Raw genomic sequence first — 24,874 nt, 5'->3', positions numbered from 1 at the left:
AGAAAAATATATAGATTATTTATGTCACTGGCCAGAGTCTAGCTGAAGTCTTATTTTGAAAGGTTTCTTAAGTTAGAAGCAGCTGTAGCTTAATTTTTTTGTTTTGTTTGTTTTTATTCTGGAAACCTGAATATCAACAGTAATCGCAATAAATTTTAAACTGCAAAATTAATAAAGCAGACTGTCCTGTCCCATCTTATCCTTGCAGTTTTAACAAGCACCTAAAGGCTTTTAGTTTGCAGATAAAGGCTCTATTATTTTCCTTCCATTAAGCTAGCTGAGTTTATTATTTTGTAAATTTTAAGCACAATAATGTTCAATTAACCATTAAATATAAACCAAAACATTAGTCTATTCCCTGCCACCTATTTTTTTTTTTTTTTTTTTAAAGAAATGGGATCTTGTTATGTTGTCTAGACTGGACTTGAACCGGCACAGGCCTCAAGCAATTCTACCACCTTAGCCTCCTGAGAAACGGGGACTACAGAGCTCTACCACCCAGTATTTTTTATGTTACATCAGCAAGGAGGAGAAGTATGTTACTAAGTCAATCACTGCATACCAGTCCAAATAGGCATTGCTCTGTTGGGATGAAGTGGGATGAGCAGAGGAATTTTATGCAAGAACTCAATATGAAGGCATGCTTTCTTGGGTAAGGTACCTAACTAACAACTAGGCTATGCAGCCTCCCTTTGATGAAGTCAAGATATAGTGAAAAAAGTAGAGCAGGCTTTGTACTTTTCCTCTTGTTTGTTTGGTTTAATTAGTATTTACTTGCCTTTCATTAACACTATTGTTGACATTTGCTAGAATACATTCTATCTTTCGAAAGGGAAATGTAAGTAACAGAATTAAACCAGATTTATCTTTTGTATCCCTTTACTCAAGTTGAAAATGGAGCTGATGGACCACATTTGACCCACAGAATATTTGCTCCACTCTTCTCCCCCTCACATTTTAAAATACAGTTTCCTGGTGTTTAAATTGGTATTGAATATAAAAACCAGGGTTTCTCGCTTCTTTTGAAAAATTGGACAATTTGGCAAAACCAGGCCCCAATTCCTACACAGCAAAAGAAGCTGGAGCTGAGATCTGTGCTCTCAGGTTCAGCACAGTTCTTGCCAGGCCTCTTACCTTCCTGGATCCTTGACTCATTGGAATTTATGTGGCCCTGCCCTACTCTCTTTTTAGGTTGTGGGGGTGCGGGGGACAGAGTCTCTGTCACCTAGGCTGGAGTGTAGTGGCAGATCTCAGCTCACTGTAGCATCCACCTCCTGGGCTCAAGCAATCCACCCACCTCAGCCTCCCAGGTAGCTGAGCTATAGGTATTTGCCACCATGCCTGGCTAACTCTCATATTTTTCTGTAGAGACGAGGTTTTACCTCATTGCCCAGGCTGGTCTTGAACTCAAGCTGTTGTCTGCCTTGGCCTCCCAAAGTGCTGGGATTACAGATTACAGGCATGAGCCACCATGTCCAGCCTCTACCCTTAAATTTAAGGGTAAAATAGTTTTGCATACCCTAATCTTCTCAAGCCTCTGCTTCCTAGCCCACACTGGTAATGGAAGGCCAGAATTACACCTGTGGCTAAAATATGCAGCTCTGTGGTTGTTCATCCTCTGAGCAATTAGTTCTAAAGATCTTAATCCTTCAAAGGCTGTAGTTCATGTTCCCTGACCAGGACCTGCTTTTAGTCTCTTCAGATCAAAATGGGCTTAACTGAGTAACTCAAAGGCCAAGACAGGGGTAAGGGAAGAACAGCTTAGCACTCAAAGCAAATGCAATCATCAGCAAATACCCTTGCCCAAGCCATCACACTTGAGAACTTAAAAGCAGGCCGAGAAAGTCCAATAGAGAGGCTCAATCCCCACATCATTGGAATGTGAGGTACAAAAACTCCCTGGTCAGATTCACCAGTATTACCCTCAGCCATAGATTGAAACAATTGATCTGCATACAGAGAGAGGAGGAAGCTAAGTAAAAAGTGATGCTTGCCAGCTCTGTGTATCCTCCACCACCGGTGTGCTAGAAGAAATCCTTACCCTCGAGTGAACATTTGGAAATTTAGTGATATTATTCTTCTTTAAAGCTAAACAGAAAAAAAAACAAAAACACAAAATGATGGTTAAGAAAAAATGGGATGAAAATGGAAAGCAACTCAACTTTTAGTGCTTAACATTCCCGGGCACATTAGCCAACAGAGGAAGAGAATGGGAAGCCGTTATTACAAGAAGTGTTAGATCAAACAAGGGAAGGATGAATGCATCTTCCCACCCAGCTCTCTAACCACCCAGTCAAGCTGCTTTGAAGATTGGCTCCAGAAAGATAAGAGTCCAGCAGCAAAACAGACAGCAAACATCAGCCAAACAGATGACAATTTTCTAGCCTGTTAATAAGCACTGGTGGGTAAGTACACTGCAGAGCAGGCAATGACAATATGTCCTTTGCCATCAGAGACAGAACATACATGACAAGTGCAATTCATAGAATAGTACATCACAAAATAAACACATACCCAGTTCCATGTCAATCTCAGCACAGGAGTCAATGGCTACTTCCAATTAGAGTATGTGCTTCCCTTGTCTCTTTTCTAATCAACTAGACACTGGAGAGAAGTTTGTTCCTTATTAGGCATCAAGAACTAAGCCCAGGAAGTTACTTTGAAAAGTTTGATCTTTTTTTCTCCCCAGTTTAAAAACAGTGGCAATTTCCAACGATATTTGCTGTTAAGTATTTCTGGTGCCACCATCCTGACCAAAGAAGCAGGTCAAGATATTACCTGATCACAGAAGAAATAGCCTGAGTTGGACATGGAACAGAGCTACCAGTGAAAACATAATTGAGATAAGATGGTGGGAGCACCTAAGCCTTTGTATTCACGTCCTGCTTTACAGCTTTGCTGCAACATGGAATTGCTGATAGCTGAAATGGGCATGACATTCGGAAGGAATAGAGGTGGCCTACTCAGGGTAGGGTCTCATAAAGCTATGGATTGCCTATATCTACATAAACAAGCTAGGTCAAAAGGGTTCCCTGTGTTAAGCTCATGAGTTTCAAGGCCCAGTTTGTAGCTGTAGCATACTTCACAGTTCCTTCTGTAAGTCATTTTGCACTTTAGAGCACTTTGCATTCCTGAGCCCTTTCATATGGCTATCAAAGCAAGTTAACTGGGTACAGGATAAAAGGCCTGGGTTAATATCTGTATACTAGAATACTATGTTTTTTGGGTTTTCTTTTTTTAAAACAGGGTCTTTGTTGCCCAGACTGGAGTGCAGTGGTGTGCTCTCTACTCACTGCAACCTCTCTCTACCTCCTGGGCTCAAGCGATGCTCCCACCTCAACGTCCCTGGTAGCTGGGACTACAGGTGTACCACCATGCCTATCTAAATTTGTGTGTGTGTGTGTGTTTTTGTTTTTTTTTTTTTGTAAAGATGGGGTTTCACTATATTACCCAGGCTGGTCTTGAACTCTTGGGCTCAAGAGATCCTCTTGCCTCAGCCTTTCAAAGTACTGCAAAGTACTGGGATTACGATATGTGCCACTACATCCAACCTGAACACAGTAAGTTCTCAATACATGTTGGGTTTAGTAGTTATTATTATTAATGGCTATCATTTTGTGTTGAAAGACATTAGCCTAAAATTCTTATCAGCAATCTACTTGGTACCAATCCTGATTCTCAAAGAAGTGCTCTTAATATTTTTGCTCTATTTTTCTCAAAATTTCTGCAAACAATTACATGACTTTAATTGTCAAAACACGCCGACTGTTACAGCAATGTGAATACACATGTATTGAAAGTGGCAGTGAGTGAGCAATGATGACTGAAATGTAAAACCATGCAGCATGAGAACAACACAAAAGATGACAAGATGGAGATGGAATTCCATGCTAGCATGTTGGTTGGCCCTGACACACACACACAGGGGGACATAAGAAATCAAAAAACCTGTAGCAACCTTTTAAGAGCATCAGGTGAGAAAGAGTAATAGTTTAGTAATGGTATTCCTCAGTGAGAACAGGTTCGCAGAAAAACCGAGAGCCACGCTTGGCGGTGCGAGCAGTAAAGGGCACAGTCTTCAGCACTGCATTGAAAATGACAGCCAAACAATACAAACAGAAGAGAATAAAAAGCCAAGATCTATTGCATTAGTCCATGGTTAGTGCGTTGTTAATCATACCTGGGGATGGAAGAAGGCAATATATACTCAGATTAGTTCATAAAGGTACAAAGAAGTTAATCTGGGGCTTTGGGGTGGGCCAGAAAATGAGAATTACTCTGAGGAGGATAAAAATTGCCCTATAAGCAGATACTCACTCCCCTCTAATGGTAGATTAATGACTTAGATCAAGCAAATAGAAAATGTACATTCCATTCATTTTATAAAGCCAGGTGTCATTGGAATGGAAGATATACTAACGAAAAAGGAGAGGAACTCCTTTTTTTTTTTGGAGACAGTCTTGCTCTGTCGCCCAGGCTAGAGTGCAGTAGTACAATCTTGGCTCACTGCAACTTCCACCTTACAAGTCCAAGAGATCCGGCCGCAGCCTCCCAAGTAGCTGGGATTACAGGAACCCGCCACCATGCCTGGCTAATATTTTTGTATTTTTACTAGAAACGGGGTTTCACCAGGTGGCCAGGCTGGTTTCAAACTCAAGTGATCCACCCACCTCGGCCTCCCAAAGTGCTAGGATTATAGGTGTGAGCCACCGCACACAGCCAAGAACTCCAAGTTCTTAATGAGTAAGGCTGGATGCTTCATTAACTACAAGTTCATTTTGTGGCACTGAGACCAAAAAATGCTTACCTAGGAAGGATCTGTTCCTGGTCTTGTTCAGAGTGGAGTTTCTCCCCCAGCATGGAGGAAGCAAAGAGAGGTACTAACAATGAAGGTTTTATCTGGGGGGCATCTGCAAGCCACTGCAGTGTGTACAGTGAGATACCAATAGGCACACATATACAGGGTGTGTGTGCCATGTGTAGAGAATGGCATTTTCATCAGCCACTTATCCACTCAGGACCTACACTGCTTTACTCTGGCAGGAATTTCATTATTGACTTCCTCTGTATAAAATCTACCTAATCATCTAACCTATTTAATTTCCACGGGTGTAAGCTGTTGAGAAAAAAAATTGTGGTTTTGAACATTTGGGATTCCAATTTACAATGTTCATGAAGCTATAACAAGAAATGAGACATCAAGAGTCTAGGAATTCTGTTTTTAAAAATCAGGAACATTGGGGAAATGTAAACTAATGACTAGATATTTGATATTAAGGGAATGTTAGTTTTGGGGAGATGTGATAATGGTAATGTATGTTTTTATTTTTTAAGAGTCCTTATCTTTTGAAGGTATGTAATGAAATATTTCCAAGTGAAATTCTATGTCTTGGATGTCAAGGGTTGGATATGGGGGTAGGTCGCGTGTACCTTTAACAAGACTGGCCATGAGTTGGTAATTGTTGAAATGGATGAGGGATACATTACATGGGACCTCATCATAGTATTTTCAGTACTTCTGCATATTTCTGGACTGTCCCATTATAAAAAGCTATAAGCATCTGGAAGCTTATAGCAACATTCATGTGTAACAGACGTGAATGAAGTTACTTCCTGTCTCTGCTACAAGATAGTGCCCAAGTTATTGTTCTGATCTGTAAAAGGAAGTACAGAGATCTGGAAGAATCGGTTCAAGGAGACAGCATCAAGCCAATTTAATCAGACAAGAACCACGCTGTTTTAACACACAGTTCTTGGCTTATAAAACCAGTCCTCAACCCTGGGCTAGAATAGAAGCCTATTGGCTTATCCAAATTAAAGTACCTACTGACTTAAGTCTGAATGAGTAAAGAGGCTTTTAAAGAGGATGCATGGACTGTGATTAGTGCAAGCTGAATGGGTCTGGTCCATACTGTTTATTAATCAGGCAGGTGGCTAGGTGTGGCCACAAGGAAAAAAAATAGAGCATGATGACAAATCAAAAACAATGGAAATCCTTTAAGTGAAGGAGCTCTGCTGAAACCTGCAGGGTTCCGATGCAGAGTACTGGGGCAGTATGCATGCTGCTGCAAATATACTTCAAACCCTAGCATGAGGTCTCTCTGCATCACTCTGGGCGTGAATAAAGTCTACTAATGAACTTGCCATCCCTGGACAAAAGCAGCTGCAAAATCTGCATGCATCCCAGTCTAGGTGAGGCCAGTGGGATCTCCATGGGCCACAGTGAGGAAATATCTTTTACCTGTGATGATATCTTCAATGGCACCATCTTTTCCCTCATATACATGTCTGTTATCTTTAACTTGTCGTCTTCTTAATTCTGCAATTAACTCCTGCTGCTGCCTTTTTGATTTATGAGAAGGAGACTGAGAAGAAAGGGCAGAGATTAGTGAGGCTAAACTCCTGCCCATTAGGAGTTTATGAAAATCCAAAATGTGTCTGAGCATTATGTTACTAATAAGCAGCCTCAGCCAAAAACATGCACACATCCCAACATTCTGCTCAAATGCAGAAAACTCAAGCTTTTGGGAAGAAAACAAACTTTCACTGAAAAACACAAAACTCCACCTGGCAGCAACAGGAAGGCTGGAGTCTACAGCAACAAGAAGCAGTTGGTAATTGTCGAAATGTGGTGCCAGGGATCACAATGAAGAAACTTTGGACTGCCAGCCTTTATGCTTTTTACCTACTAATGACGTTGCCCTCCATGAAATATTCCCTCCATTCCAGCTAGCAAGTCCCTCTGCCAGCAAGGCCAGCATCAATGGGCATCTGCACAAAGCCTTCTCTGGATGCTAAGCCCTTTGGTCACTGGGTCGTCTGGTGTGGCCTCTCTGTATATCCAACTAAGTTCCAGATGACTACAAACTTGGACTTGCCACACAAACATGCTCTTAGCCTCATTCCAGTGGTTGTGGAACAAAGTAATTAATGAACATATTTCAATCTGCCAAGTTTCCAGGCACCAGAAGGAAGTGGTGAGGATCCTGGGCACACCTGGCTTGCTGGCCGTTCCTATGGCTTGCTCCAAAGAGCCCTCTCAGCCTCTCCCCACGAACCTGTCTCATGAGTGCGGCATTTCTTACCTTTGGATCCTGCTGCTCCATCAGAGCTTCCTGCTCCAGGAGTTTTTCCATGAGAGCTTGTTCCTGCTTTTTCCTCAGCTCGTTTTCCTCTTCTGCTTGCTGGGTAAATCAAAAGAACGAGAAAGATCATGTTAATGGAAATGATAGCAGCCAAGATTTTCAAGTCATACTTCAAGCATCCTTAGTGAGTTGAGAATTAGAGTAAATGGAAGATTGAGAAGATCTACACTTTATGCCTGTATTTAGCTCTGCTTCTGGGCTTCGCTGTCTGTCACATCTCTTTAAAAGCTGGGAGCTGAGACTCAGCTCATCCTGAAGTCCTTTCCTGATGATCTTCTCCCTGTTCGAACTGCCTCTTAGTCTTCGTCCCACATACTGGTGGGCACCTCCTGTCCCGGCAGCTGTGCTTGGTGATTTTGTTTTCCTTCCAGAGACAGTCTGCCTACCTCAAGTGCCTCTGATCTAAGATTCTTCTGCCTTCTGCCTATTGTTAGGGGAAAACCTCCATTCCCTTGGCCTCTTATTTCTTTTCAGGGCCTCACCAGAGTGATACTCTTGGCTTCTGTCCCACACCTCACTCATTCCCAAAGGAGGCAGTGTGACTAGTCTGACGAATCTGGAAGAAAGTGAATAGGCTCACCTCAGCTCAGCCCTCTTGGGCACTCTACTTACTCTTTGGAAGCCAGTCTCCCTGAAGAGACCTCTAGTTGTCAAGCTATGAACTGATGGGGTAGGTCATCTACCTAATTTGTGACTGAAGTTGAAAGTCGCAGACACCCTATCCTTCAGCCCAGCTGTTATCAGTAATACAGTTTACATTTGGGTCTCCATTGCTTTTGTTTTCAGTTTCATTTTCATCCATTCAAGGGGATGATGTCCTAAAACCCCAAACTCTGCCTACAGAGTCCCTAGGTAAGTGCCAGGCTGGGAGGCTATTCATCACGTATAGGGCAAGAAAAACATCCAGGCAGTCACATTACTGCCTGACATATCACTGAGCCAGCCGAGAACATGACAGGGAGGAACAGTGAGGTGGAAAGAGCACACTGTTGGACAGGCTGGGACCTCCAACACAGCCTGGACCACCAAGGGCAGCTTCTCTTTTCCTCTGCTCCACACACATCCCTGCCGATGCCTCGGGCATTGAGACAAACCCCAACCACTTCCCAACCTGTCTCAGCCAATTTTAAAATATATTTTCTCTTTTGACCTTAGATTTATATGTTTTTATGTGAAAAAACGTGGCCCCACACATGACAAGGGCCACCTCAGGCTATCTCTGTAGCACACAAGCACAGCCAGCCAGTGGGCTTGGGCTACCAGGCACCACAGTCAGCAGCAGCTGGTGGCCCACCACCTTCTCATCCTGTGCAAGTTCTCAGAATCTTGCAAGCCGAGTTTGTGCTGTGTTTAGGTTCACCCTGACTGCCACAGACATGTTCCTTCTACCAGCAGCTTGTAGCTCTACTGCTACATGTAGCCATGCTGAGGGACGATAGCTAAAAATATTTTGACTTTTTGAGTTGTAGTAAAAGGCCTGATGATGATTTCCAGAGCAATCAGCCCTTAGTGGATTATGTCCAAGAGGGCCTCCCATTTAAAAGAAGGGCCACTTACTGATTCACACAAAGAAACAGAGAGTACCCACACTTAAAAGCACCATCCTTCAGTCCACACTAGAGAAATGCTGGTCTAAGAGGTCCTAAGCCCTGTGCCAGAACTAACACAAGCAGGCTCTCCCCGACCTCGGCTACATCATGTACCTTCTCCACAGCCCACAGCTCACTTCTACCCATTAAACAATTCCACAAGAGGCCTGCATTTTCAAGTCCTTCACCTTGCCTGCCCAGGTGAACAGTAAAAGGGGCAGCAATGGTCTTGGAGTATCTCCCTTGCCCCAAGGGAGCAGCCAAGAGCTTTGTTTCCTGGCTGAGGCAGAGGACTGGCTAGGTGGAGAATGGACCCTAATGCCCCTCAGCCTCCGCAGGGCCAGGGACTGCTGCCTTGTGAAGGCCACCAGATCTGCTGTCCACAGGAACTGGGAGGCCTCTGCAGAGAGCTGGGACTCAGACATGGCTCAAGGAGGGCACTTGCTTAAGAAATAAAGGCAAGGAGGCCTTTAACATATACCTTATACGCTTTCACAAACCGGACAAAGACGGGAAAGAAGACAGAGGGTGGTGTTGTCTTGGGGTTTTCTCCAAAATACTTCACAACATCATCAAAGGCATCCTGTGAAGAAGCACATTTCATTAGTTCGGCATTTCAACTGGATGCTCTGCGGGGGAAGCTGATGCAAAGCAGCAGCCACGAGACAGAGGTTCCCATGGCCTCCCATCTCTGCACCTCCCTCACCTCCCAAGATTGGAAACCTCTGTGTTTCCTCCAAATGCCTCAGCAGAAGCAATTCAAGGAATGCAATAGTAGGGCACAGGAATTCATCTCCAGGACCTCCTGCCACTTCTACACACATGCATGCATGCACACATACACACACACATGCATGCACACACCCCACATACAAAACGAGGAGACCTTTCAAGAGTTTCCAAAGGCGGTGGCAGAACCACTTAAAACCAACAAGGTCAAAGGGGTCTTAGTCACTCTGACCCTAATCCTTGCTTCAGCACTCCCTATGACAGCCTCACACAGGGGACACTCTGTCTCCAACAAGGTCAAAGGGATCTTAGTCACTCTGACCCTAATCCTTGCTTCAGCACTCCCTATGACAGCCTCACACAGGGGACACTCAGTCTCTGCCTAAATTCTTCCATGGCACGACTGCCCCAAACCAGAGGCCCTTCCGCTAAATCTGCTGAGTCCTCATCCCCCAACGTTGCCTCTGCCTCCTCTGATAATGTGCAGTTCATTCTGTTTAGCAGGTCTGCCTATCTATAAGCAACCCCCAGTATAGTGTAAGATTTTGAGGACAAGATCTACAGAAACCCAGTACACAGGGAACACTGCTTTGCCGAGCACAGGCCTGACACATTTGGGCTGAACTGAATACAGGACCCACACAGGAGTGGGTGTTGAAGTGAAAGGGGAGAGGGAGGGCCCAGGGTAAAGAAACCCAAACTAGAAAAGGACAGTGAGGATCGGGCCCTTCCAAGAATAACCCTGGGAATAGTCCCCCCATCTATAATTAATAGCTATACAAGAAATCTACCCTCCGCAGACAGAGGGAAATGGAACATTCCTCTCTGAACCCAGGGCGGACCACAGGCAGCTTTAATGGATGTAGGTTTTTTCACAGGTGTTGGGGTACTGATACTTGCCTGTGCAATCTTGGCATCATCCTGCAGCTTCTTCAGCTTCCCTTCATTGTTGAGGATGAACTCCTTCAGCAGCGTGTTGTGGTCATGCATGGTGTACTCTCTCTTGGTCAAGTCCATTCCCCTCTGGAGCTCCTTGACATCCAGCAAAACATTCTCAAGGGAGACTGAAGTAGAGAAAGAACATCCCAGTGAAACTCAACAGGGAAAGTCACAACCACGGCCAGTCTGGCTGCTGAGCCAACTTCTCAGGAGATTCTTAGGCTTACTTAAGGGCCCTAGAACTAGTTTCCAGCTTTTGGCACAGAGCTCTTTTAATACAAAGAAACACTGTAAGCACTACATTACATTCTTTGTGTGCACTACTTCATTTGCACCATTAGCTCATTTTGCCAATGAGCAAAAGCAGCATAAAGAGGTTTCATGGCCTGCCCTTGGTCACACTGCTAGTAGGAGGCAGAGGAGTAACAACTGTCGATTCTAAATCCCACACTTGCACAAAACTATTCCATTTCTCTTACAAGAAATAACCTATGGGTGGACCCATAGACTCAGAGGTCCTTATCTGCAACAAGCCAAAGGTTTTGTGGGTTTTTTTTTTTTTTTTCAGACAAGGTCTCACTCTGTCGCCCAGGCTGGAGTGTAGTGGTTCCATCATAGCTCACTGCACCCTCAAACTCCTGCCCTGACATCCCAAAGTGTTGGAATTACAGGCATGAGCCACTGTCTAGTCCATAATCTTTTAACCCCTGCCTAACATTTAAAACTCTTTTGCATTTCTCAGGCTCTCCAGCAGGGGGCAGCCTCTTGTCTGTTAACCATAGGTTGTATTGATTACTAGGACCCAAAGCAGCATTGCATAAGCTTCTTTAACAACCCCTCCTATTCAGAAAGGTTTAGTATAACACTTTCTGTCTGCAGTGTGGCCTCTACTGGGACAGGCATGCTCCCAGAGCCTCCTGAGCAGCTTCTGTAGGACGTCAGGCCCCAGATTTGGCTCCCTCTTACCTGACTCAGTTCTGTACGTCAACAAAATATTGGTGCAAAAGTAATTGCAGTTTTTGCTGAAATGTTTGATATTGGAATACATTCTTAAATAACTATAGTTATACATCATTTTAATGTGCATTTCTCACTTTTTTGTTACTGACATTACTTGCTGTTTTAGACTGGAAATATCATTAGACAAAAAGCAAATTCAAGCAATTTTCTTATTTGAGTTCAAAATCGGTTGTAAAGCAGTGGAGACAACTCGCAACATCAACAATGCATTTGGCAATGCATTTGGTGGTTCAAGAAGTTTTGCAAGGAAGATGAGAGCCTCGAAGATGAACAGCATAGTGGCCGGCCATCAGAAGTTGACAACGGCCAATGGAGAGCAATCAACAAAGCTGATCCTCTTAGAACCTCACAGGAAGTTGCCGAAGAACTCAACGTCGACCATTCTACAGTCTTTAAAAGCAAATTTAAAGCAAATATGAAAGGCGAAAAAGCTCAGTAAGTGGGTGCCTTTTAAGCTGAGAGAAAATTTTTTTTAAAAATCGTTGCTTTGAAGTGTCATCCTCTCCTATGCAACAACAAACCATTTCTCAATCAGATCATGACATGCAACAAAAAGTGGATTTTACATGAGAACCAGCAAGGGCCAGCTCAGTGGCTGGACCTAGAAGCAGCTCAAAAGCACTTCCCAAAGCCAAGCTTGAACCTAAAAAAGCTCATGGTCACCGTTTGGTGGTTTGCTTTTGGTCTGACCCACTACAGCTTTCTGAATCCCAGCGAAACCATTACATCTGAGACGCCTGCAGGCAGCACTGGTCAACAGAAAGCACCCAGTTCTCCACGACAACACCTGACCACACTTTGCACAACCAACACTTCAAAAGTTGAACAAATTGGGCTATGAAGTTTTGCCTCATCCACCATATTCACCTGACCTCTTGCCAACTGACTACCATTTGTTCAAGCATCTCAACAACTTTTTGCAGGGAAAACGCTTCCACAACCCGCAGGATGCAGAAAATGCTTTCCAAGAGTTGTTGAATCCAGAAGCACAGATTTTTTCACTACAGGAATAAACAATTCTCATTGGCAAAAATGTGTTGATTGTAATGGTTCCTATTTTGATTATTAAAGATGTGTTTTGTTTTGTTTTTGTTTTTTTGAGATGGCGTCTTGCTCTTTGGCCCAGCTGGGGTGACGTGGTGCAATTTGGCTCAGCGGGGTTCATGCAATTCTCCTGCCTCAGCCTCCCAAGTAGCTGGGATTACAGGTGTGTGCCACCATGTCCAGCTATTTTTTGTATTTTTAGTAGAGACGGGGTTTCATCATATTGACCAGGCTGGTCTAGGACTCCTGACCGCAGATGATCCACCCACCTTAGCCTCCCAAAGTACTAGGATTACAAGTGTGAGCCACTGTGCCCATAATAAAAATGTATTTGAGCCTAGTTATAATGATTTAAAATTCATGGTCCAAAACCACAACTGCTTTTGTACCAATGTAATAAAAACAGTGCAGTCGGTTTTTCCCTCAGTAGACTCACACTGTCTTATCATCCTTGATTCTCCAATACTTATGGTGGTGCCAAGTACACGGAAGGCACTCGACGGTGTTCACTGGATAAATGAAGGAGTGAATACATGAATGAAGGCATAGAGAATCTGTGTCGGGCAACCTGGGCACCAGAGAGCAAACAGAACAGTTCTGCCAGGGAGCAACCCAGTCTCCCATTTTCGCCACCAATGTTTTTCAAGTGACATCCTTTGGATCAAACAAAATGAGCTAGTATCCATTGGTCAGGTAGAAATTATAATAGCTTTTAACATTTTTTAAAATTGGAATTGTGAGATGTAAGAACTAATTTAGGCAAAGGGAAACTTGAAAGGAGGAAGATCACTTGGTCAGAATAGAAATTCTGCTAAATGTCTAAGTGAGCGCCAAGCTCGCTCTAGGTCTGTCCAGTCTGCGTCACATAGTTCTTCATGGTCAGAGTCACGTCCATCTGCCTCTCCGTCGCCACCACGGCTTCTGCAGCATTTATCCCAGTAACAGTGCATTATCTCATTCATGCATTTGTTTACTTGTTCATTTGTTTATTTCCAACATACAATTTTCAGGGGCTGAATTAGAATGATAAATAAAACCTGATATACCTTTAAGAAATGCACACATTGGCCAGGCATGGTAGCTCACATCTGTAATCCCAGCACTTTGGGAGGCGGAGGCGAGAGGATCACTTGAGCCCAGCAACTCAACACCAACCTAGGCAACATAGCAAGACCCCATCTCTACAGAAATTTTAAAAATCAGCTGGGCATAGTGGTGTGTGCCTGTGGTTCAAGCCCCTCAGAAGGCTGAGGTGGGAGGATCATTTCAGTCTGGGAGGTTAAGTCTGCAGTGAGCTGTGATCACATCACTGCACTGCAGCCTGGGCAACAGAACAAGACCCTGTCTTAAAAAAAAAAAAAAAGCACACGGATTGCAATGGACATACAAATTGTTGTAACACAATATGAGAAACCTTGTACAAGATGGCAGAACAGAGTGCTCTTTAGTGAGAACACAGAAGCAGCAGCCATTTACCCTGCTGGGTTAGAGAAGGCCTCACCCTCAAAAATCCCATAAGTCTGAGGTAGCCCTCAGGAATCTGAATTAATAATAAACACTGTCTGCTTATGGTTCAATATCACAATTTGAGAATCATGGCCTGTAACTGACTCTAAGGTCAATCTGCATATCATTCCTTTTTCTAATCTAATATACTTTTGAGAGAACATGGTACAACTGGATGATATACTTCATGAGAAGTAAGACCTGGGTTCTAGTCCTTTTTTTTAAAAAAAAAAAAACTTCAAAAGCTTTATTTTAGTCTCATCCATCAAGGACACAGGATACCTGAAACAGCTCCAACTTTTGCTTTTCTCTGCTCCCTTGCCCTTCCCATACAGGCTGCTTCCTACAACCAAAAGCTATCTTTGCCTTCTGGGTTGAGCGCGCAAGCAAAGTGTAAAAATATGCAAGTCATTACAGATTATAATCCAAGAGCCTTCTATGCCAGCCTGCAGGGTTTCCTAGCATCGCCCACTTGGGTTGTCCCAGGTAAACAAGCTAACTCATCACCGCAGCTAGGTTTCTATACTTATTTCCAGACACTCCTAGATGCTCCAGAGGATAGCACATTCCAACTTCTTTGTAAGCTCCTTCTGAAGCAGGGAGCACACTTTGAGGAATCGTTCCAGAGTTATCAGCTTTCTAGAAAAACTGTTCATTGTGCTGTATTCTTTATAGACCTTCACGATCAAGACCTATGTTTCTATCCCTTTCTACTCACGTGACTTTGGGCAAGACATTTAACCTCAAAAAATCTCAATTTTCTCACCTATAACGTGGAGATACTCTTACCTTGTACATCCCAGCTATCTTAGAGTCACGGATGATTTAAATGAGAAAATGTATACCTGTCTTAGCAAAGTGGCAACCCATAGGTGCTGATAATTTAACTAGTTTCAGGCAAAGGCAAAATGTTTAGAACTACCACGCTTGAGCAAGTGGAATGGCACAAAATCAAAAGCGTTTGCTGGATGGTGATTCTCAGATTCTCATTCCCACATTTCATGCAACAGCAGCAGAACAAAAAGGGCAGTGAATAAAAGAGGGACGGGACATGACTCTCAGTGGCCTGGCTCTACAGAGAGGACACAGAGATGATCTTTACGCCCATGTTCCCTTCTGCTCTCAGGGTGACAACACCACAGCCAATGTGTTCCAGCTCAGAGTGTCTGACTTCTTAGCCTTGGCTTTTTAAATGGGTTGTGAAGAGGGTTTAAGCGGGGAATGGTTCCACCATAATTAAAGGCATTAAATACCCAAGAGGAACGGTAATAGCTGAAATCAAGTACCTGCAGCAGCTTTTTCCACATAATGAAGCTCATTATAAAACAGGGACACTTGGTGATATTTTTCTTTCACCACGTTGGATATATAGTGCAACAGTGTTTGCTTCCTGTCTGTTGACTTTGTATCTAAGAGCTGAAAACAAAAGAGAACAATGGTTAGGTACAAGAGTAAAGGGTAATGGGAGAGCTACCCCTCAGATGATGATTTCCCTCCCAGAGTCATTCACTGAGTACAGTCGCCCCTCAGGCTGGCCCATTCCCATAGGAGAGTGAGAACTCCATTTGTTCCTCAGTGAACCAGTGCACTGACGCTTAGCTGGCTCGAGGACTTTCCAACCAGGGCTTACAGGTATTGATCAACTTACCACCTATGCAACTTACAACCATTCGACTTTACGACCACAATCGCTAGCCACGACTGCTCCGCGTCTGGCAGCGCAAACATTGCCCAGCTGGGCGTACGACAGTGCAGACCAGCTTCCGGCAGCACTACCGTCTCCGCGTGCACCATTTCAACTGTACATATAGCCTACTCAACTTACAACCAAATCGTTTTACGACTGGTCCGCGGTCCTGACCGTGGTCGTAAGTGGAGCACTAGCTGTATACTTAACTATAGAAATGACTCGAAGCACCTAAGAATGGTTCACAGCTTTCCTCTACTCTAGTTCCTCTTTATCCACAGGTTCACTTCCCATGGTTTCAGGAAACCCACACGTTTCAGGTATCCAAAAATAGTAAACGGAAAATTCAAGAAATAAACAATTCATCAGATCTGAATTGCGCACCATTATGAGAAGCATGATAAAACCTTGCACGTGCTGTTGCCATCCCTCCTAGACCAAAAGAATCATCCCTTTGCCCAGCAGATCCACACCGCAGACATTAACTGCCATTAGTCACTTAGCAGCCATCTGAGTTATCAGGTCAACAGCCGCCTACTGCAGTGCTCGTGTTCAAGTAACACATTTTATTTAACTGTTCTATGTCTATCTATCTATCTATCTATCTATCTATTTTTTTGAGACAGAATCTCACTCTGTCACCTAGGCTGGAGTGCTGCAGTGGTGCCATCTTGGCTCACTGCAACCTCCACCTCCCGGGTTCAAGCAATTCTCCTGCCTCAGCCTCTGGAGTAGCTGGTATTACAGGCACCCACCACCACGCTCAGCTAATCTTTGTATTTTTAGTAGAGATGGAGTTTTGCCATGTTGCCCAGGTTGGTCTTGAACTCCTGATCTCAGGTGATCCACCTGCCTCAGCTTCCCAAAGTGCTGGGATTACAGGTATGAACCACCACACCCAGCCTATTTTATTTTTTAGTTATTGCAAATCTCTCACTGTGCCTAATTTATAAATTCAACTTTATAACAGATATGCATCTCTAGGAAAAACCAGTGTATATATAAGGTTCAGTACTATCTGAGGTTTCAGGCATGTACTGGGGTCTTGGATCACAGCCCTAGTGGATAAGGGGGACACTGATTACAGTACCGGACTTACATGAACTCTCCCAGCCGTGCATCTGCTATCCCACCTTCCCTGCCTTAAAAGCAGGACAACTCCAATTTTAGTGCTCATCAAAGTGAAGAGCCAGAGGAGAAACAGGATGTAGAGCCAGCAGGTGCGTGCAGGTGCCTCCTACACAGCAGGGCTCCTATGCTCGTTTTTACATTTAGCTCAGCCCCTCCTTTATTTCCTAGCTTGTGACGACCTGAAACAGACATGCTTAACTGATCATGATCTGCTGGATGCCAGAACGGTGACTGACAGGACACTCCTTATTAAACTGGGGACTCAACCCACTGTCCAGCCTTCTCATGTAGCAATCACGTCAAGCCTGCACAGCCTGGAGGGGGGCCACAGAGGATTTTCTCTAGTCTTGTTCACATTAGTTAGGTGACTTTGCAAATGAGAGCACCTTGCACGTAACAATAACAACAAAAATTCAAGAAAATATAGAAAAGTTACTGAAAGCAGTTTGAAAAATTTCCCTAATTCCACCCAACCTCTGCTAACATTTTAGCCTATTTCCATTCAGTTTCTCCCCATGTAATTTACTTAGCTGAAATTCAACTGTACCTGCAATGCATATTCTGCTTTCTTTTCTAAACACAAAATCATCCTTTCTTGGAACACTCTTCATCAGTATGTTAACGGTGGAAGAATAGTTCACTGTATTAACTAGTGTTAAAGCACATTTAATTATTTCCCACAGTTAGACCTTTAGATTGTTATTAATTTGCAATTATAAATAAAATATAGCATGCAAAATTCAGACACTTGAAAAAAGATACCTAGAAATGGAAATACTGAGTCAAAGAGTATGAGTAATTATAGGTTCTATGTGCTCTTTGTCAAACGGTATTCCAGAAAATTCGTACCAAATCATCTTCCCATGGCAGAAAGTGTTCATCAAAACACCCCCATTACCCTAACTCTCTCCCAGCCATCTGCCCCTCTCTCAGATTTCTTTTAGTCCACTCACCAGATCTAAACTCTGAAGTTTGAATCCATAAACTGCTCCTCTTTTACTGCTATTCATGTAGTTTCCAAGGGCTAAGATGATCTGCAAAACAGAATGTGAAAACAGGCCCATCAGCACAGCACTCAGCCACTGAACACAGCTCAAGTGGCCCTTCACACCTACATACAAGAAAAACTGCACTTGCCTCCAGAATTTTCTTGAGTTTTTGGGACGACTTTATAGAGACAGATGCTGCTATGATCGCATGTAGTTGCTAGATTCCAGTCAATGAAAGGAAAAGAAAAAAAGACATGTTAAAGATGGGAAACTAATTCACAACTGAATATTAACACAGAAGAAAGCAGGCAGCGGGCCTGCATTCAGAGCCTAAAGACTTCATGACGAGAGTCTACTTTTCCTAAGCATAACAAACTTCATTGTCTGCTTGGTCTTGAGTAATCATATTGTTACATGCAAGGTCTTTACTGAAACTATTCACAATAAGTAACATAGTAACCTTGCTTATCACAAAATCTGAAACCAATCTATAACCAGTAAGACTCAGGGTTAATAGTCCACAGCTTCTTCTGGTAAAACTCAATTTCCTGTCCACCACCTCTAATCATGTCATACAATTAATATTTTTAAGCCAATGAGGAGGCATCAAAAATGAAAAAAAGGGGGAGGGGAATATAACACCCTCCAGAAGTTCTCAGAACATGTTTTCAACAGACACATACTACAATAATCAGAAACCGAGCAATTTATTTAGAAACAGAATTGGAAGAGAACTGAAGTTTATGATATTCATAAACTCCACCAGATTAACACAAGGGAATGAGGATGGTTGGCTGTTATGTCTATATCACCACAGTTTACTGTAACAAACTTCCAAGAAAGAAAATGCTTATGGTAAATTTAAAGTTTTCAGCAAAAGCTTGTAAATCTGCTCACTAAAGATAGGGCATAATTTTTAGAAATGAAAATCACATTTTCAGTCTTGCCAACCCAGCCAGAGGACTAGTATCTTCAGAGGGAAACCAAGTTTGAGAAAATGGTTTTCCTTGTCCTCTGTACTTCTGAAATCTAGAGAACATCTGTAGACACAATAAATCTAGGGAACATCTGCATTCTTTCGGGAGAATAGCAATATGGAATATGGAAATTCACCATTTTTCAAATTTACTTTGCAAATGTAATGTGGAAAAGATGGCTGAAATAAAAATGCAATTTAGAAAGTTCTGGGAAGGACTCTTTAGAACCATCACATTGAGTGCAATTCTGGAAGAGACTTTAAAAAATGATGATTCCATATTTCTTTGGTCCCACTCTCCTGCCAAAGTCAGTCCACTCACAGGAGTCAGCATCTGAATGCTTTCAGCAAAGTTCCCAATGAAGGCCATGATGGTCATCTTCTGCATGAGCCTCTCGATTTTGCTAAACTGCATCATGAACCGATCTTCATCTGACAAGTTTTCCAAAGGCTTCCTTTCCCGCTCATAGAGCCGAAGCACTTTCACTTCATTCTCAGTTGGCAAGAACCGCATCAAGCATTCCACAAAGTCTACAGGCAGTGTCTTCAAGTCAAATCTGAACACAGAAGTGGAAAGATTAGCATTAGAGAGAAAAACCTCCTACCCACTTCTCGGGTTCATCCATCTGGTACAGCTCATCAAATACCAAGTGAAGGAGTGTCAGATTTCCCCAGCTGTCCTGTGGAGTCCCACCCAGTGCTGGCTCTTGACTATGCCTCAGGTAACTTAATTGGTTCTTCCTGAAAACCTGGACCTCATCACAGTTGCCATTCTCAGTTTTTAGGGTACTGGCATAGCTCTAGACCTCTGGAATCAGGAGTAAACAAAAATAGGAAGAGGGAGAACAAAGGCTACAGCATCTGATGGTTTAGTGGTTCAAGGACATAGTTTAAAGGCACTGTGAAGTACTGCTAATTAAGGAGATTAACACTGTATACATCATTACAGAATATCTGGTGAGTTATGTAAAATATTTCAATTAAACCAATAGTCTGGTAATTTTTCTTCTTTGGAAAAAAATGCATCCAAATGCCTGTATTATCTGAATGTTTTAGGTTAAGTGCATACATTCCTTGAAGTTCTTTTTGGATATATGCCTACTTTGAACAAATGAAGTATTTGTTACAATCTCTATTCTCTATTATTCTCTGGACAATCTTTGTTCAGCTAAATAGAATTATATTTAATCATCATGACAAGACAAACAAGATCTATACAGATTGAAAACCAGGCTGCACGTCAGGTTTCAAAGTCAGAAATCAGAAGAGACTGTAGGAGGCACTGGACTACTGGATTATGACCCTGGTTGAGGACAGAAAATTGGAACAAAGGATTTCTCAAGATCATTTACACCTCTAAGTCTCTAAATAAACTTTACAAGATACCAATTTACAAAGAAATGGTTCCTAAAACATTTAATAATGTCTTCATCACATTTGAAAGTCACCATGGCCACAAGAAGAGTAGAAGGATTCTTCTAAAAGAGAATTAAAACCAATGCCTTCTATGCAGTTCAGGAATAAAACAATGAACTTTGTTTAAAATGTCCTGGAAGTACTAAAAGCAAAACAATTCACATTCCTGTTATGAATTAAAATATGCATCTGTATCATATTTGCATCTGGCATTGAACTGTTTCGTTCCACAAATGCCATCAAATTTGTATTCAACAAATACGGACAAAATCCAGATACTCAGGAGGAAACGGACATTTTCTACCTTTTCTTAACATCTGCCACACTCAGCTCAACTTTCCTTCTATGCAAGCATTGCTAGAGGCCCGCATAAGAGAGCAGACCAAGATAATAAATGATGTCACAATCCAGATGTTATTCTTCTAAAACAATTAGTTCCTCATTCTAATGCAACACTCCCCAGGGTGATTTCTGTTCCACCTCTTTCATGTTGGCATCGTATTCAACTTTGAAGTAGCACACTCAGAGTTCAGGAGGGCTCCGAAGTGTGGACATCAAAAATTGCTTCAGCTTTTATCTTGGGTCTTGCCTCACTATTGAAATACTTCTGTCATCTCCTAATTCATAACTTTCACATTTTCATTTTATCATAAACTTACTAGAATATAATTTTCCGGAATGCCCTGAACTTACACATGAATAGCTTTACATATCTCCTCGGCAGTCTTTCCAGCTTTCCTTAAAGTTATGGCCAGATTTTTGGCCCTGTTTGCTTCTAGTAATGTCACTTTGTTTGTTCCCTTCTGTGATATCTTCTGTTTGCTTGAAGAAAGATCAATGGCAGGACCTTGGGCTTTGGTCTTGAATATTTCCTCAAATTCATCCACATTTAAATCCTAAGGCAGAGAGGAATGACCATGGAAAACTGGATTATATTTAAAAATTAAGTCTAAAAGCCAACAGTTAGTTTCTGAAGCAAAGACCTTACTTTTTCTATTAAGTTGTCTTTGGCCATGGCTTGCTCTATTTTTCCTGTTTTTGTTAGGGTACAACTTATGGCACACACACAGAATTGAACACAGGCCGGGTGCAGTGGCTCATGCCTGTAATCCCAGCACTTTGGGAGGTTGAGGTAGGTGGATCACTTAAGGTCAGGAGTTTGAGACCAGCCTGGCTAACATGGTGAAACCCAGTTCCTACTAAAAATACAAAGAATAGCCGGGCGCGGTAGTGTGTGCCTGTAATCCCAGCTACTTGGGAGGCTGAGGCAGGAGAATTGCTTGAACCTGGGAGGCAGAGGTTGTAGTGAGCCACGCTTGCGCCACTGGACTCCAGCCTGGGTGACAGAGCAAGACTCCATCTCAAATAATAATAATAATAATAATAGAACATAAAAGTAGAATACTACCAATTCTAACCCACCAATTGAACTGCTTTTCAATAATTAACTTGTATAGACAGTTGCCACAGATTAAAATTATCCATCAAATAAGGCAGTAAGGATGATAACTGAGGTCTTACTCACTCACAGTCCAAAGGTTTTTACGTACTTCTCTCAATTAAGGGAAGGAATTACTATATCAGATCCATATTCTGTGGCATACACTGAAGAGGTTTAAAAGCATTTATTCCATTTTAACATAACTCTTTAAACAGTTTTAGAACCGCCTTACAAAACAGCATCCAGTGTTATTCTCTTATATTACATATCTGTTTCTTCTTTGTATCAAGAGACTTTTTTTTTGAGACGGGGTTTCACCATATTGGTCAGACTGGTCTCGAACTCCTGGCCTCAGGTAATCCACCTGCCTTGGCCTCCCAAAGTTCTGGGATTACAGGTGTGAGCCACTGGGCCCAGCCTGTATCAAGAGACTTAAAACACTAGTACTTGATCTGTGACACTTCCAGGCTAACAGAACACCCATGTTGGCTCTGCTGCACAGAGTACATCTCTAGTTTCTAACCGAGAAAAATACCTCCAGAATTCGCTCATCATCAATTTCATTGAAGACTGTCCCATTGATCTGATTGGGCTTCAAAGCAACCCAGTTAAACACCGGCATTCTGAACTTCGTCTTGATTGGCTTCTTAATTTTCACAGCTAAAGATGTCAAACAGAATGGAATTAAGATCCCACGAAAAGCCTATGACCCTCAGGAACAATCAGACAACAGTCCCTGCAGATGACACTTTAACACTGGAGGAAGGTTGGCAAGAGGCGTGCAAGTAGGTTTTCAAAGCTGGGAAACAACACACATGGCCTTGGCCAGGGCCATCTGAAGTCATCATTTGAGGTCATACACTGATGCAACATTGTATTAAAAGCTGTCTAAGGGCCAAGGGTTGATTTTTTTTCTTTTAATTCTGGCAAATAATTTGCTGCATTACAGTTACAATATTAGGACGATGGTTGGGACAGATAAAAAGTGTTGGAGAGAAAAGACTTACTCATGTTAATAAATAGCAGAGAGGGCAAAAACTTGTCATTTTTTGACATCCTAAATTCTTGGTTGTAGACCACATATTTACAAACAAACCTTAGAAGATGATCGGGCCGCAGACAGTGGCTGCCTAGATTACCAGAGTATAAGCCATGAACACTGACTTTCCACCAGGGCAAGACCTTCTTGTGGGCAATTTGGATAATGAAGATATATTGGCTGCTGAGTTATTTCAAGTAGACTAAGGGCCATGAATGGCCGAAATGAGTTTTTGGGGTCTTGCTCTGTCACCCAGGGTGGAGTGCAGTGGCACAGTCATGGCTCACTGCAGCCTTAACCTCCCAGGCTCAGGTGAGCATCTCACCTCAGCCTCCAAGTAGCTGGAATCACAAGTGTGACCACCACGCCTGGCTAATTTTTATATTTTTTGTAGAGACAGAGTTTCACATGGTGCCCAGCTAGTCTTGAACTCCTTGACTCAAGCAATCTTCCTGGCTCAGCCTCCCAGAATGCTGGGCTTATAGGCATGAGCCATAATGCCCAGTCTGAGAAAATGTGTAAGACAACAGAACAACAAGAAAGGCACATACAGAGCAAGACTCTGTTTTAAAAATAAAGAAAGAAAGAAAAGAAAAGAAAAAGAAAGAAATCACCGGGCACAGTGGCTCATGCCTATAATCCTAACACTTTGTGGGGCAGAGGTGGGTGGATGACCTGAGGTCAGGAATTCGAGACCAGCCTGGCCAACATGGTGAAACACCATCTCTACTAAAAGTACAAACATTAGCTGGGTGTGGTGGTGTGCACCTGTAGTCCCAGCTACTTGGGAGACTGATACAGGAGAATCTCTTGAACCTGGGAGTCAGAGGTTGCAGTGAGCCGAGATCGCACCACTGCACCCCAGCCCACAACAACAAAACTCCATCTCAAAAAGAAAAGAAAAGAAAAAAGAAAAATCTAGAAATTGTATTGCTCCTCAGAAATGGCCACAGTCCCTTCCCCTTCTTTTTGAAAAACAAGTTCTTCCCAGGAGTCAGCTATGTTTGACTAGGAGGTGTCGATACATTCATTAAAAATACTGAAAACCTCTTACTAGAGAGAATGGGACCTATCTTTAAGGACCATGGGGAGTGCCAACTCCTCTCACTGTGAGGGAATAAGCTAAAATATATATACAGGTAATATATATATTATATAATATATAGGTAATGTATTTAAAATTATATTCGATCATTATCATAAAGAAGTCTTCCCAAACCATTTAGCCATATACATTCACCTTCATCAGTCTGTCCTGGGTAGGCCACCACACTACTTGGGAGCTTCACTATTTGTCATTATTAGCAACAGAGGGAGGAGAACTTCAGCGCTTCAGTGCACAACAATATAAAAGCAACATTCGACTAAGCTTGTAGCTGCTGCTGGTCTGCCTCAGTTGGCGTTAACTGGGACAGACGGTACCTCTCATTCCTCCAGAGTTACAAAGGCCATCTAAACAACAGGAATGTCATCTGATACATCCACACAAAAGCATGCAGAAACACAGACACAGCTTTAGCCAAGCCAGGCCTCTCCACCACCAAATGTGACACCTTTGTCCCCACTGCCCCACGTATCAGATTCCTCGCCATAGAGCATTTTGTCTATGCTACCTAGGAAAACAAATGTTCTCAATGGGACAAAGGAACAGACCTTCCTCTAGCACTTGCTCTGGCATTTCCTCTGGCACTTCGGTAATGTTGGGGGTCAGGGGAGCAGGGGAGGGGCTGCCAAGGAGTCTTTTCATAACCTGAGGTGACAGGTTGGTGCCCATGGCTCCCTACCTTCCTTCGCATAGACATGGCAGGCTCATGACGCTCGCTAGAAGTTATGCCATTTGCAGCCACCCTTCTAACTATTTAGCAAGGTCAGGAATAAGCCTGAGATCAGACACAGGCAAGAAAGTTCTCCTTAGAAAGGTTTTTCTGACTTTAACCAGAGTGGGAATGGGGAAGAGGAGGAAGGCACATAGGTGGCCACTGGACACACTGCGTCCCCATGGTTGAGGCTAAAGGTGGGTGAGTGCTCCCTGGAGAGGGCCAGAGACCAGCATGAGGGAGGGAGGGAATGGAAAAGGGGCACCTGGCACATTTTTTTTGTCCTTTTTTTCCCTAGAGGAGATCTAAAATAAATCCTTTTAGAGTTGAAGCCTCAGATGCAACTCTAAAAATTAAAAGCAAAAAAAGAAAAACAACCTTTTTCTCAGAGGGAATGGAAGAGAGT

The 24,874-nt window shown here is 42.9% G+C and overlaps 1 protein-coding gene across 11 annotated transcripts in view; it reads right to left on the bottom strand.

The window, feature by feature from the left end:
• The window catches only part of FMNL2 (formin like 2), a 323,466-nt gene that overhangs the window by 2,242 nt on the left and 296,350 nt on the right, over positions 1-24,874 (bottom strand). For 4 of the 11 annotated variants that reach the window (XM_032286257.1, XM_032286267.1, XM_032286266.1 and 1 more), the window contains 10 exons: positions 22,148-22,272; positions 20,865-21,067; positions 19,078-19,312; positions 17,928-17,996; positions 17,744-17,824; positions 15,259-15,388; positions 10,364-10,527; positions 9,216-9,317; positions 7,086-7,184; positions 6,242-6,365 (listed from right to left, as the gene is read on the bottom strand). In XM_032286257.1, coding sequence (XP_032142148.1) covers positions 6,242-6,365; positions 7,086-7,184; positions 9,216-9,317; positions 10,364-10,527; positions 15,259-15,388; positions 17,744-17,824; positions 17,928-17,996; positions 19,078-19,312; positions 20,865-21,067; positions 22,148-22,272 — 1,332 coding nt within the window. Of the gene's footprint in view, positions 1-1,994; positions 2,089-3,958; positions 4,085-6,241; positions 6,366-7,085; positions 7,185-9,215; positions 9,318-10,363; positions 10,528-15,258; positions 15,389-17,743; positions 17,825-17,927; positions 17,997-19,077; positions 19,313-20,864; positions 21,068-22,147; positions 22,273-24,874 lie in introns of those variants that run through there. The other 7 variants (XM_032286258.1, XM_032286263.1, XM_032286262.1 and 4 more) reach the window with 5 other exon arrangements.

The sequence above is a fragment of the Sapajus apella genome, unplaced genomic scaffold, assembly GCF_009761245.1.
Source record: "Sapajus apella isolate SASKATOON/1434 unplaced genomic scaffold, GSC_monkey_1.0 scaffold18, whole genome shotgun sequence".
In the NCBI taxonomy this organism is placed as follows: Eukaryota; Metazoa; Chordata; class Mammalia; order Primates; family Cebidae; genus Sapajus; species Sapajus apella.
The sequence above is the reverse complement of the archived record's forward strand: the minus strand, read 5'-3'. Positions and strand labels throughout refer to the sequence as shown.